Source organism: Pagrus major, chromosome 6 (assembly GCF_040436345.1).
Source record: "Pagrus major chromosome 6, Pma_NU_1.0".
In the NCBI taxonomy this organism is placed as follows: Eukaryota; Metazoa; Chordata; class Actinopteri; order Spariformes; family Sparidae; genus Pagrus; species Pagrus major.
The window spans coordinates 29,147,943-29,162,860 of record NC_133220.1 but is presented as its reverse complement, the minus strand read 5'-3'; the positions used below and the strand labels follow the sequence as shown (position 1 = coordinate 29,162,860).

The following is a 14,918-nucleotide window of genomic DNA, read 5'->3' as shown; positions in this document are numbered from 1 at the left end:
CTCCAACTCTGCAGTTAACTGAATCAATGCAATTCCACTTGTGCTGATCTTGCAGACTGAGGCCCTTCCCCCCATCCTCCCTCGCTCTCCCCTTCCCTCTCTTTCTGTCTCTCTCTCTCTCTCTCTCACACACACACACACACACACACACACCCGTCTCCCTCTCCCCGCGCAGGTCTACCCATCGTAACACATTAGCAGTAGAAGCCATCACACAATCAAGACAAGGCAGTGTATGAGACGTCAGGCCAATTTGTTTCCTTCTTGGAGCTACATCACATTAGCAGGGTGGCTATACCCTTGAGCTAAATCCAAGTTCACACAGAGGGAGCGGGCTGCCGGACAGGAGGGCAGCAATGTCAGCACTTTTCAGACGGCTGCTGACATGTATCCAGCAGACTGACAAGTATGAAAAAAAAGCTTGATAGTTTGAAATATGGTCCTTTGGATGTTTCTTTTTGTGGGGGGAGCTTATAATGGCATTTCCTGAGGTGTCGGAGAGAAAATGTGTCAGAAAATGAAAATGAAAACTTCCTCAGTCAGAGGTCAGGACAACGAATGAATCTGTCGAGTAAATGAAAGGGCTGGATTTTATTTCTACTCTCATCAGGATCTCGTGCTGCTGAACAAATCTGATATGACTTCAGCTGGTCTGTCGTGAATGAGAAGACAGATGTGACTCGGAGAGACCAGTCAATAGTTCAATTATCTGATGTCTGTCCTGCTTAATTAAACATATAATTGACCATCCAAGGACTAATGATAGCCATCCCATTACCCATGAATCCATTGGATTTGGCATAACCACCACTTGACCCCGCTGTGGATTGACTGGCCTTAGGTATACAGGGTCAGAGTGTATCCACCGTTCACCGCTGTGACAGTCCTCGAGACTGCGTTCCCCATCGCATGTCTCAGGATGTGGCTCTGAGCTCTGCCAAAAACAGTTGGAGGGAAAAATGCAATTACTGCAAGATTATCATACTGCTTCCGTTTGACTTTTCTGACTGAATTCATGAATATATATGAATCCATCTTGCATCTCAATCTGGAAACCCCCCACATCTATGTTTGGCTGGTGGCATTTTCTTTGTTTCCTCAAAGTGTGTTCTTACAGGAAGATTAAAGTGTTACCCTGAAAAACCCAGAGATAATTCAAAAAAGAGTGAAACATCAAAAATCTCAGCAAACTTTCCTCTGTCTAACTACGATAATCTCTTTTAAATGCATTCCCAGATCTTGAAGGGAGAGTGAGCTGCGTGAAAGGGTGTGTTTTTCCTAAATATCGCTGTTGTCAGGTGAAAACCTCCAAAATGTCAACTTTTAGAAACACAACCTGTTTTTGGAGCTTGATGACAAAGCATTTTTAAGTTTCTCTAATTGAATTCTGAATGGTTTTCATGAATTTTAAACATTTAAACCGAAGGAACGGTCAGACATTTCGGGAAAAGGCTTACTCGCTTTCTTGCCGTGAGTTAAATGAGAAGATTGGCACCACTCTCATATCTTTCTATTGAGTAGCATATGAAGCGAGAGCCACGGGACGATAAGCTGAGCTATAACTCGGCCAGGAAATTGTTTCAGTGTAGCCCCCTGTAAAACTAAACATTTGTTGTTTTTGTGTTGTATTTTGTTTACAGATTAAATGAAAAAGATATAACTTGTTAATTAATAAGCTTTAGGGTTTTTTGCTTTCTTTTTTTGTTTTGTTTTTTAGAGCCAGGCCAGCTGTTTCCCTGTTAGCGTCTTTATGCTAAACTAAGCTAACCATTTCCTGGCTGTAAGAGAGAGTGGAACTAATCATCTCATCTCACTCTTACCTTTTGAAAATGTTTGTTAAAAATGCCCATACAATACCACAGTTTTGGTACCAAAACCAAAATAAATATTTTTTGATACCTTAAAGGTGCAATATGTAAGAATTTTAGTTGAAAACATAAACAAAAATTACAAAAATTGTCATCAATGTCAATTGTCTATGTGTTGTGCTGCACAGATATCTGCTGATGTTAGCATGCTAACCAGCTAGCTCCAGCCCATCCCGGTCCAAAGTTCCAGTCCTAGCGGTGTTAACACCAACACTCCTCTGGTGCTCCAAGCTGCCAGGACCACTAGCTGCACGGCTAACTGAGCTAACTAGCTAACAGTAGCTACAGTTAGCAGCAGGTTAGCTTGATACACTGGTGATATGCTAGCGCCTTTTTGTTTTGAGTATGACTTCAACAGCTGGCCAATTCTTACATATTGTACCTTTAATTTGACAAATGCAAACATGATTTTCAAGTCAAAGTTCGCAAATTTTAAATGTTGTGTAAACAAACATAGATATAAGACCTTTGACAGAATAAAATGGTAAAATTGACTATCACTGTAATGAATCTGACTAGATGTTTGAGTTGTGTTTTTGATTATTGGTTCATTATATCTTTTAAGCAGGCTACACACAAACAACTAACTTAAGTGAATTAAATGTAATCTTAAATTGTGTTCTGACAGTTTTTGATTCTTTGTGTTACAGACACATTTTGGTTAGTGCCAAAAATGTGTTGAGGTTCTGTACCTAGCCCTACATGTATTTTGGATTCGACCCTAAACCTAGTCAGTTTTACTTTATAATCATCTATAGCCGTGTTTATGAGGTTTATGACTCTCAGGATTGCAATTGTGTAGATATTGTATTACTGTGTGGAATACTTTTAAATGCCTGACAACACCTGTACCCTTCCTCCAAACACACACACACACACACACACACACACACACACACACACAGCCCCCTCTCTCCCTGAATGTATCACCAACCTTTGGACTTCACCACTACTCCCCTTAATAGCTCAATCTGACGAATCATTTAAAAGCCCGCTGAAACAGACAGATGGGTAATGGATTGCATGGCAAATCAATGCTGGGATCAATGGAAGACATGCATCAATAAATGGATAGAGAGCTGCTGAAATAGACACCAGAGTTAACGCGGAACAGTGTAGAACATCATTGTGTGGAGCACACAGCAGGAGGAGGCTAATACGAGTCGCCTCGGCTGATAAGGTGTCCTTCTGAATAATGGAGACAACAAACTGACAGTGATAAGCTAAACTTAAGCTTAGCTGCTATAGTGTGGCGGAGGGAGCTGCGTATTTAGTGCCCATCCCCAACAACACACACACACACACTCACTCACTCTCACATACATAAAGGCAGTCACCAGCATGCCAGTTACTCTGTCTACTGTAGTACCACAGCAGTTTCCTGCTAATTTACACGACTATAATCATGTGACAATTGTGGTCAGACTCTTGCTGTGGTGATCTGTAGATACAGTATCAAGAGAGGCAGAAAATGAACAAAAGGACAAATCTGTGTTTTTTGCACAAGACGCAAAGTCCTTGTAGTCTTCCCTGAGCAAACACAGAGTCATCAGGAACAAACTATATTGTTATTTTTCAGATGTAAGACAGTGTGCTGAGCTAACATGCCGGGACACATGGTGCTGTGGGGGAGCAGCTCACCACAAGTGTTGAACTTGTGTTGGACCCAGGTGGTGTTGTGACCAGAGCCTGACTCATCGCTGCAGCACCGGACGCTCCAGACTTGTGGTTTCAACGTTCAGCAGCGTGAGGCGTCCGACTCACTGATAACTGCCTTTAATACTGAACAGGATAAGGAGAAAAATAATAAGTAAGCAGAACAAATATGATCCTCAATAGATTACAGCTTGCTCTTCTTGGACCAGCAAGTGGCAAGACACTACAGCTGTTTCTCAGGGGCTCGTCCCATAAATCTCCAGTGAATGGCTGGTTTAAGGGTGGGTGCTAAGGAGCAGCTGTACCCGTCTAAAAATAGCATCAAGGCTGCTGCCGGACAGCGTGTTAAAGCTCAACATGCACAAAGAGCCTATCAACAATACCTTCCACCTGCATTAGCCTAACTGCGGCCTGGCATCAGCATTACTACACAGGAAGTGAGTGACTGTTGTGCAAACTGAACGTCCGCGCATGTCACTGCGTGTGTGACTCACACACCCAAACAACGGCCAGTTCCTGACCACATAATTCAGACGCACTTTATTTTTCCAATGAGCTGAACATTCATTATCAGTGTGTTGTGGCCTGAGGCAGAACGCTCCCTCCTCGCTGTAGTGACAACCGCCAGCCGCCCTGATGGAAAACAAAGCCAAGACAGCACAGCAAACACCAAATCATTATGACAGCCACAGTTCAACAAAGTCAGACTCAGCACATTAAGCACATTTTATCAGTGTGTTCTTTTAGTCAGGTTCTTTCTCTCAGTTATAAAGAAGAGACTGAAATTTCCACATCCAGCCCTGCTTGTTCGAGCTGATAATAAAATTGTACATGAGCTTGTTTGTGTGTGTATTTGGCCGCACACACCTGTTTGGGTGTACTGTAGGGTAAATGTAATTGCTAAACACAGAGGCTGGCAGTGTTTAGAGATGCCAAATTGCGCCTCTGGGAGTCACTATAGCTCACAATCTGACTAATGAAGGCCAAGTAATCAAGCTTCAAACTCATCAACCATGTTTGCAGTAATTAAAAGGTTTATGTTCGGCACCAGGGGAACCGTTTGAATCTGTCAGGTGCTGTCAGAAGCCAAACTTGATGTTTGTTTTTTCCAGGAGCAAGAGCCAAAGTATGAGCATCTGACAAAAAAACAAAACACACTGTTCTGACTGTTTGTTCAGTTTATATGATATCATAAAGCCACGATAAATACATTGTGTCACAGATAGAAGTCCAGTCTGTGCATTCACACCCCTGCACAGAGGCAGCCTACATAAATATACCGGTGATGGATACAAATCCAATAATCAATTGTATGACGAGTGATGTCTGTCTGCATCATCCTGATCTATTCTGTCCTCTGGGACTCTGAGGGGCTGTGAGGAGGGGGCAGAGGGGCCGTTAGTGTAAAATACTGCAGTCATACTACACACAACCTCTGGCCTTCAAATCTACATTTCATGCAGTAAAAAACAGGATTATGCAAAGAAAAAAACACATAATACACATACAAACTTGAATGTGTAATGAATATATTACAGGTTGTGCAAAGAAATTCATATTTACATCTCTTTCATCTGTATGGGTGTGATTTGTCATTATGCACAATAATACGCATGCTGGCTAACTGGATTAGGCCTTGACACAATATTTTGTAGGATATAATGTTACACCTTCTGTCAGACATGCTGACATCCACAAGGATTTTACCCAGCATGCATTAGGAGATGTTCTACCACAACAATCCTCCAGGGATCATGAGTGACCTGATGAGGACATCAGACAGGGCTGTGTGTTTCTTCCAAATGCGTCCACCCCAAACTTAAAAATGAACATTTTACAGTTTAAAGGATTAGTTCACCTAAAATAAAAAATCAGTCATTATCTACTATCTGCCACGTGCTGATGGAAAAGGTGAAGGTGAAGTTTGATGTTCCACAGCAAAACAGTGTTGCAGCATTCTCCTAAACAACTGAAGTAGATGGGGGCTAGTTTTAAAATGTAAAAAAAAGAAAAAGAAAATGTCTCCATAAAGCTTGTCGAGCATAATCCAAGTCCGGAGATACCAAATTGGTTTGAAAGACGTTATTTACACCCTTTTTAAGGCCAAAACCTTCACTGTAGCTGCTAAGCTAAAACCATTAGCGCACACCCTGTCTGAAGTGGGTGCATGAGCTCAACTGCGTGTCAATAACATCCTTTCAAATTAATTTGGGACCCTGGAGTTTCCAGAAGCTTGGATTAGGCTGGACGAGTTGTATGGAGCTATTTTATGTTGTTTTTTTTACATTTTAAAACAAGTCCCCATCTACTTCAGTTGTTTATGTGAACGCTGCAATACTGTTTTGCTGTGAAGCTCCAGAAATGTTTTGTTTTGACTACGAAACTTCATCCCAACTTTTCATTGGCATTAGGGTGAGTAGATAATGACTGAATTTTCATTTTTTGGGTGAACCTTTAAAACAGTGTGATGCAGCCATCAGAATGAAAATATGACACATACATCTACAATTTGGATTAAATTATGATCATTCAAAAAAATCTTTGCAGTGAAAAATACAGATATGTTGCTGTTTTATTCTAAGAAATAAATTATGTAGAGCTCCAACACATTTCTATAAGGGGACTGAAGTAGGGAGTGAGCGTTATCTGAGGACAGGGCTCTCTCTGGTGGCTGAGACTTGCTAGTGTTACAGCTGCTCATCATCAAGCAGGATCCCAGTAAAATAGTAGAAATAAGCACTTTCTATAGAGACAAAAAAAATCAAATAAAAAGTAAATCATAGATGTTGCTTTTTAATTGTCACATGTGAAGTGGAATATGCAAGCGTCTCTGTTTACCAGTGAGCCGAGCCTAATAGGTGCAGACTGTTGTGTTGTGGATCCCCCACTGCTTCCTTGATTACAGCCAGTGGTTGCTTTGCAGCAGCCAATTAAAATCAAATACCATTCTCTCACATATTACCACCATTGTATTTACTTGTAGATCAATTCCCTTCAGCTGCGCCATTTTACATAATGAATGCAGAGGCTTTTGATGTGTTTGCCTGGTAGGAGATTCACGCGCCACAGGAGGAGCCGCTGAAAGGCCTGCTGTTCTTACCTTATTGCCATGTAATAGTTTGAATTGTGGGCTAATAATGTGGCATCTTTGCAAATGGAAAACCTTTATAACACTGTTGTTTGTTTTTAAATCCATTCAATATGTCATAGTTAGTTGTTATAATCATGCTAATTATGACCTTTAACTGGAAAGCAGGACAAACAGATTAACTTCCTTCACTCAAAATCAACAGAATTTGTAAATATGAGCTGTTGTCAGTGCGTTTATAATGCAACCCTTTTTATGTTATCTGTTATATGTTACCTGCTGGACTGCAGAAATGTAGTTAACCAGGCTGAAGTAGTTCATGTGTAAACACAATCCTTCTGTCACCTACTGCTTCCTGCTCTTGATCGTGTACTGAAACAACATGCAACACGTCTCCGTCCTCCATGAATAAAGCTATCTCTACACCTTGATATCAGGAAGTTACACCTCGTCTCCTCAATCAAGTTAAATATTAGCCACGCAAAGCTCAGAGTGAGTAATACATTAATAACTCAGATTGTTGAGAGCACACTTGTGACCCATGCCAGTACACTGACATGTTTTGATCATTCACAGCAGGACCTTTGTGCTTAAGTCCGAGATATAAAAACTGAAGCAGTGTTTGTGCCAGGCTCAGGAACACATAGTGCCCATTTCATGCCCTGATTCAATTTATGCAGTGATTCATACTAACTTTAAGCAGATTGTTGCTAATATGAGGCTCTTTGAGAATGCTAGCCCACTGCTTCACTGCTACATAAAAAATGCTTTCTTTGACTGTTTAGCCATCTGAAATCCTATTTTCCCAAGAATGATGATGGCAAGTATCGGAGTGTAAAATTACTATTAGAGCCCGACTGATATGTCGGCCTGCAGACTCCATCAGCCGATATTGGCCTATCACAGATTTATCAGTTATGAACCCTTTTTTATACAAACCATTAATGTCAAGGTGATTGTTGAGTTTTTATATGATTAGTGAAAAGATAAAGGTGAACAAAAAAGGGATGGCCGTCTGTATCTACAGTATCTTATGTGATTATTAATGTGTTGTCAATGGGATGTTTGTTGGGTGAAAGTGTTTTATTTGTCTTGTACAATTGTTTTTGGAAGTTATACACTGAAATGAGCAAAAAAACCAAACATGAATTAATGAAAAATCCAGTATATAATTATTATGAAACATAACAGAAAGAAATCAGCAATTGTAAAATCCAATCTGTGTGTGTAAAGAAATCTTAATCTACGCTATCTGTGACAGAGTTTCTTCTCCAAATCCACCCTAGACAGCAACTGTGATTGGCAACATAATCAGCAGAGGTGCCAGTATCACAGATGCCGCCTCTCTGCTAATTGCATGAAGGCACTGCAGTTTGTAGGGCGCAGGTGCTCATTCTCTTTGAGAAGTCATTGTTGGAGGAAGTGCTTTGCTTCCTTGTGTGTCCTTAAACTTCTGGACAAATGTTTTCAGAGACATTCCTCACAAGGACTTTGATTGCAATCTCAAGTACAATTGAGCTAGACATGAACACAAAAGATAGGTGAATAGGAAGTGGTAGAAAAGAGGAAAAATAAAGCACTCGTGTAGCAACAGCTACATGTTTATTAGCAAGGCACAATAAGAGCCAACTGCTCTCTGAAATGTTGTTCAATTGCAAATGTGACTAAATAACCAAAACAGCGCCTCAATGTATTTTCATTCATTCTACAGCAGATATCATCCCGTGTCAACCACCTCAGCAAATGATATTCATTAAACTGACATGGTCAAAACATGATTATTGCACCGTGTCTTTGGTTTAAGTAATAATTTCTTCAAGATTTTAATGTCATTTACAAATCTGCGTTACCATTACAAAAAAAAAAAGTTTCCCTGCAGGAAAGATGACAAATAGAAGAAAGCTGAGTTCTACCGCATAAGCCAAAACCATTTATTTGAAACAGAGGATCTGCAAGAAACCTTCCCCCCACCACCCTCCATTGCTTAAATCCCTGAAGACACTAGTGTGCACATCTGGCTCTTGGCCATGTGCCCATGCCCGCACTTTCAACAAGCAGTCTGGGGTTCGGTTCCTGCCCACAGTCTTTGTGTACCCTCTGCCTGCTGGGAGCGCCAGGGCCCTGAGTCATGTTGGTGATGTCTGCTAGCTCTCTCCTCTGGGACAAGGCGCTCACCATGTGCTCGAGCTTGGAGCGGATGGCCGAGTAATGGTACTGGCGCTCTTTGGTCAGCTTGTGGAAGCAGTCCTTTAAGGCGCCGTCTGGAGCTGCCTGGGTGGGCGAGATGTGCCGGGAAGGCCGAGGAGAGGTGGCTCCTTTTGGTCCTGGGCTTGCTGGCGTGGTGAGTTCGGGGTGTTGCGTGAGCTGGAGGTCAGTCTGGGTGTTGCTGTCTGTCACTGAGCGGCTGGTCTGAGTGGAGGCGTGGCAGGAAATTATGCGGGGGATCATAGGCGTCTCCTCTGCAAGCGGATCTGCAGGGAAACGGCGAGTGGTGCTACCAGCCAGGATCTCCTCCTGGTCCGTCCAGTTCTCATCTACAGTGGAGGATTCGGACACTGGAATGGTTTTATTTCGAACTGGAGTGGAGGGTTCACACAGGGGCTGGACAGCTACGGCTTGGGGCTTGCGGGTGGGGGTGCTGGTTAGACACACTGGCTCTGCAGGCCTCTCTCTGGCAGGATGAGGGGAGGAGGTGACCAAGTGTTTGAGGAGTAGAGGGTCATATATGCCACTGTTCCGCACACTCTGAGGTACTCGGGTGTTTATCGGTAGAGACTGGGCGTAGAGGATGCGGAACTCCTCGTCAAATTTCTCTGTTATCTGACCAGAGAGCTCGATCAGATTGCTGCTGTTTAGTTTACCATCAGTCCAGTTGAACCTGCACAGGAATGAGATTTAAATACATGCATGACTGAAATATCTGCTAGTACAGCCTTGATTCCAAAAAAGTTGGGACTTGGGAAATACATAATTCAGAGCAGTAATTTCAAATCTTATAACCACAAGGATTAAGTGCTTCAATCCGTCTCTGTCGTAAAATGATATCTGTAAAAAGAAAATTTAATACAATGGCTTTGACATCGCTTGCAGCCAAAAGGAAACAAAATGAGATGATGAAGACAGGAGGCTGTCGTCCTACACAGGAGTACGACAATTAAGGTCTGCGCACCAAGCTCCACTGGATCTTCTATGAATGATGATGCCATTTACCAGAGAAGGATTGATGCGTTATCTCGAACATAACCTGCTTCAGAGCTGTTTAGGTATGCAGCAAAAATTACCATGGCTACCCCCGGCAAAGAAGTGAACCAGCGTTGCAAGGTCACGTTCACAAATACGCAAATACGGGCAGTTGAAAATCGTCTGCCGGTGCTGAATGTGGGCAGTGCAGGATGTGAGGCACACTGAACTCAGTTTGCTGGTGTGTAGTTGATTTGTGGGGTGAAGCACACACATGTCTTTGGTTGTGGCTGCGACTTTGCAGGTCAAAATTCACCAAACCTGAACTCTACACAAAGTCAAGATGCGGATTTGCTTCGCCACTGATTGGGAATATTTTTTGAGCCTTCGTGTCCATGGAATGGAGGTGAACGGGAGGCGAATACTGATTTCCTGTATGTGTGACCGCGACCTATTACTGAAAACCCAGGGCTGACCCTGAAGTTACCCCGGTAACAGCAAATCCTGCCTCGTAGTACAGGGATCAGGTGTATTTTGAGCATTCCACATCTTTCCCAGTCTTTTGTTGCCTCTGTGCCAACTTGTTTGAAAATTCAGATTTAGCATATATTTACATAAATCCCGAAGTGGATAAGGTTAAATAAATGCTCTTTGGACTGTTTTCAATTGAGTCTATGTCAAAATGGATGAGCACATCATTGCAAGTGTCCCAACTTGTTTGGAATCAGGGTTTTATTATCCAAACCCACTTTAATCCTCCTAAATTACAATCTGGAAAATCTGGAAGTTTTAGGCATTTCAAATCTACATAATACCCAGCTATAGTGTTTGACTTTATGTAAAATGGTTGTCAGGCTGTTACCTGTAGGAACCTGTAGCCACTCTGTTCCCATCAATCAGCATGAACCTCTCATGAACCTTCCCAGTAATCCTCGCTCCTGATCTCATGTAATAAGTTGTACCTGTTATGGTTCGCACTCTCATTTGCTGTGCGGATTAAAAGAGAGAGAGAGAGAGAGAGAGAGAGAGAGAGAGAGAGAGGGAGAGAGAAAGCAGGAGTGAGTGATAAGTGCGGACCCGCCCAGTCATAATGAGATCTTAAAAGGACATATTTGTGTTTGATGCCATCTGATGTTGGCATTGTGCACAAAGAGCCACACCCAGCTTTACCAAACCAACCACATACCCGAAGGTCATCCAGGCGAATGCCGACATTTCTGCACATCTTGAGGAAAGCAGGAGCACATGACTGGTCCAGCAGGATGTAGACAGGGACTTTACGGTTGGAGCACGCCTCCTGCAGATCCTTAAAGATATCCAGGTCTGTCAGGGAGTCTGTAACTATGGCAATCACCTGCAGTGGAAAATTACAGAGGTAATATAATAGAATTCCTTTTAGGGCCGCAGCCGCGCTCTCTCACATGCAGCACATGACTGTTTTTATTATTATCAAATGCAGGGCCTTATTCAAACAGAGCTGTGAATCTCTGTCAGACACACTCCCAGTAATGTGTGTGCTGATGAGCTTTCTATTGACTGGGGTCTGTTACCATGGCAATCGGCAGTAACGCTTGGTCAGCAAACAAGTTACCAGAGACAAGTAGGTGCACTGTAGGGCCAGCCTCCATTTTCCTGAGCTCAGGATTGCACTGAGACGTCTCTTTTTCGCGAGGAAGAAAGGAATTTCACATGCTGTGGTAAAGGTTGTGTGTCGAGGATTAGACACGGATGTTTACAGATCTCAGATTTATTGCTTCAAACTGGTGTTATCCACATGCAGCTTTGTCAAGAGTTCCCCGCCTTGTTTGGATGATGGTGTGTGGGCGCTTATTTTTAGGAAAATGTGTAAAAACACAAGTTAAATTTCACAGAAATACAGGAGCGGGCTGTTCCTGTGAGCTGACCAGTGACGGTTAGATGCAGTGTGTTGTTACAGTCAGGAACAATAAAGGCCGTGTGCAGTGAGCGCTTCAACATCACAAAAGGATAAACGATCTAACGGTTAAACTTGGATGAGAATATTTTTCTGAGGTTGCCAGGGCTCTGTGTATACACCACCGCATTGTATGTGTAAAGGGGAGAGAAAATCCAGTGTTTAAAGCTCTCTAATGAAAGAGGGAATGCAAACTATCATGGAGGGGAGCAAAGCAAGTCAGGGCACATCTGGCACCCAGGCCCTCCACAGGCCCGAGGTGCTGCTGCTGCAGCCGCACACTCCTTTCATGCTGGTATGATTCCTTTCAAAAGCACAGAGCTGGACTGACAGCTCGCATCAGGAACATCAGCATGAATATTCATGCTCTCTTTTTGTTTGTTCCATCCTTTTGGTCACTACTTTCTTTCTGATAAAGATTTCAAAAGCCTGAACTTCTACATTTCAGACTGATCAAGGAAATTCCACGGGGACAATCTGGCACATATTTTAACTAGGATGATACAAAGAAGATTTTCCCTCCAAAAATAAGTGACTATATATACACACACATACACACACACACTTGATTTATTTCGTGGTGGGGTGGATGTTTGATGGAATATCAATTTGAGTGTGACAAACAGCCAAAATAATAATCCTGTTTGAGGATGATACCACACAAACACATGCTGTCACACCATCACTGGAGCCCGTAGGCCTAGAAAACACTATAGGAACTATATTAATACTACAGTGTGAAATAATACCAGCATGCATAATACTATACAATAATCTATACAACTAGATATTTTGCAGTATTTTACTAAAGGAAGATTAAAATGAAAAATAAATACTGTCAATATGGAACCGTGCCTGCAGGGTGGTGTTTTTTTGTTTTGTTTTAAAGGAAATAAAATAATAAATTGCCAAATTAATAGGATTATAAAATGTAATTATCATGTGAACCAGTTGTGTTGTAACAGTTTCTTCGTGCATACCTCTCTGGCACTTTTAATCATACGCCTGGCAGCCTCCTTGCAGCTGTAGATGCACTCCCCGTAGCTGGGCTGGAAGTGCGCCACGGCCCGTGTGACTCCCCGGTAGGAGCCGGCGGTGAAGGCGGGCCAGCCCATCTCCAGCAGCGGCGGCTCCACATCTGACACCTCGGGGAAATAGGTGACGGAGGAGCAGTCCAGGGAGCTGCTGACCGACTGCTCCAGAGTCAGGTCCTCCCCGTGGAGGGACACACACCGCGGGGCCACGGCGGCGCTCCTGATCCGCTGGATCTCATCGTCCGACAGAAAGTTGGGGATCCTCTCCTTCCTGAGAAAGTCCACAAAGTTGTCGAGCCCCCCGGACAGCAGCTCCTCCAGAGCCAGCCGGTGTCTCTCGTTGTACAGCTCCTGCAGGTTCAGGTCGTCGACCCCGGTGTGTTTAGGACCCAACCTCAGAGGTGAGTCGTCCAGGATCTGCGACATAGCCATCTCTGTGGATGTTGATCCCCCTTTCCCTCCAGCAGACTCTAACGTACCACAGGTAGCAGACAGGTAACGTTTTGACCTACAGGAAGACAAGTTCGTATTTCGTTTTTTTCCCTCCGTTCCTGTCCCTCGTGGATCCGTATTGGCTGTTGGACGGTCGTCAAAGTGGGATGGCGTCTCCGGGCTCGCTGAGCCGCACTGTCAGTCTAATGTAAAGCCGGTCTCATTGGCTCGTTTGGAGGCAAACAAGCCTCGCGCACGTCCCTCTGCTCTGCCCTGATCCGGTTACACCGCAGAGAGCAGGCCAGAGCAGGGAGCTCTCACTTTGAGGATTTTTCCTGCTCTCACGGCCGCTGGGACTCCTTGAGACCAGAATCTTAAACCTTAAATCTTAGTGAAACAAAAGTTCGTGTGAAGATTTTTTTTTTAGTGGTGTAGCACCACTTTCAGTTTTATGGCGTGAGACATAAAACACTAACTCTGAGCCGGTGGTCCTCGCTGTTTTAGCTAATCAGCGGTCTTGTTTACAATACTTAGAAAAAAAACACAGCGTTGCGTAACGCTTGTGGTTGAGGTTATTTTAAAACGCTTCCAGGTGTGGGATAGCCTACACTCAGGCCAAGTCAGCCCAGTGACCGTGTTGAATCACAAACTCAATTTAATAGATATGTTGTGTTTATCCGGAAATCAGCCTGCCATGAAGATATCCAGTTATGCTATGGTCACTGAAAAAGTGTCAAAAACCGGGGAGATCATGTTTACAGTTTACCACCTCTGTGCGCCGCCTGCGGGTAACCATAGCAACAGTATCCACCTCTGTTGGATGCTGCGCGTTAACGTAAAGGGACAACAAACTACGTGAAATGCTCCTGATTTTGAACACAGCACACCTTATTCTAACTATGGCACAGGTGCGTTAATACAGGACAAGTTGTCCTGATGTATAAAAATAATGGATTCTGTGGAATGTATAAATAAATAAACTCCATATTGCCTCAATTGGTATAAACCACCCCATCAGGTAGTTCACCTCGAAGGCCCATAATTTAATTTGAATTAGCTGTAGTCTACACAAGGCTTGCAGGTGAACAGACAGGCCATCTAAACTTGAAGCATGGTGAAGGTTAAGTGGATTTGGAGACACCTGTGGTGACTGCTGGTCACTCATGTCGTGTGCATCAATGGGGTACATACATTTGAGCCTAAATCTGCAGCATCAAGTCTTGCAGAACATTCAGGAAGAAAATGAAATGTTAACCGACAAACATAAACAAACAACTGTGTTTTTGATTTAGGAGATAATCAAGAGATCTCTTGGGAGCCTCTTATCTGTTCAACCCAGATAATATCCTGTGCATATAGGCCTACTGGGCCGGAAAGGCAGGCCTGCAATAAAGGAGCCAGAGCAGACACATCCAGAGGAATCCAACACACATTTGCTCCCCCAAACTGTCCAACAGAAGGCAAAGACAGTGCAAAGAACAAAAACAATTAAATATTGAGTGTTGACCACACCATCACTTGATCACCATAGTATTATGCATACTTGTGCACTGAATGTATTGTTGTAACAAGAAATGTTACATTTTGACATATTTGACACATGTTTTTTTAATTGTAGTTCAATCATGTAAAACTACACGTCTCACGCCTGCAGACCAGAACCACAGGCTGGGTTTTTATTTTGCTATTGAGTGATTCATCTTGCTAATAGATAATCTTTGTTGTTC

The 14,918-nt window shown here is 43.1% G+C and overlaps 1 protein-coding gene across 1 annotated transcript; it reads right to left on the bottom strand.

The window, feature by feature from the left end:
• Positions 1-8,197: 8,197 nt before the first annotated feature.
• Positions 8,198-13,677, bottom strand: fam83d (family with sequence similarity 83 member D). Its single transcript, XM_073468389.1, has 4 exons — positions 12,706-13,677; positions 10,979-11,146; positions 10,655-10,779; positions 8,198-9,490 (listed from the first exon to the last, which is right to left on the bottom strand). The coding sequence occupies exons 1-4, from the start codon at positions 13,189-13,191 to the stop codon at positions 8,614-8,616; spliced, it is 1,656 nt and encodes a 551-aa protein (XP_073324490.1). The 5' UTR covers positions 13,192-13,677; the 3' UTR covers positions 8,198-8,613.
• Positions 13,678-14,918: the final 1,241 nt, after the last annotated feature.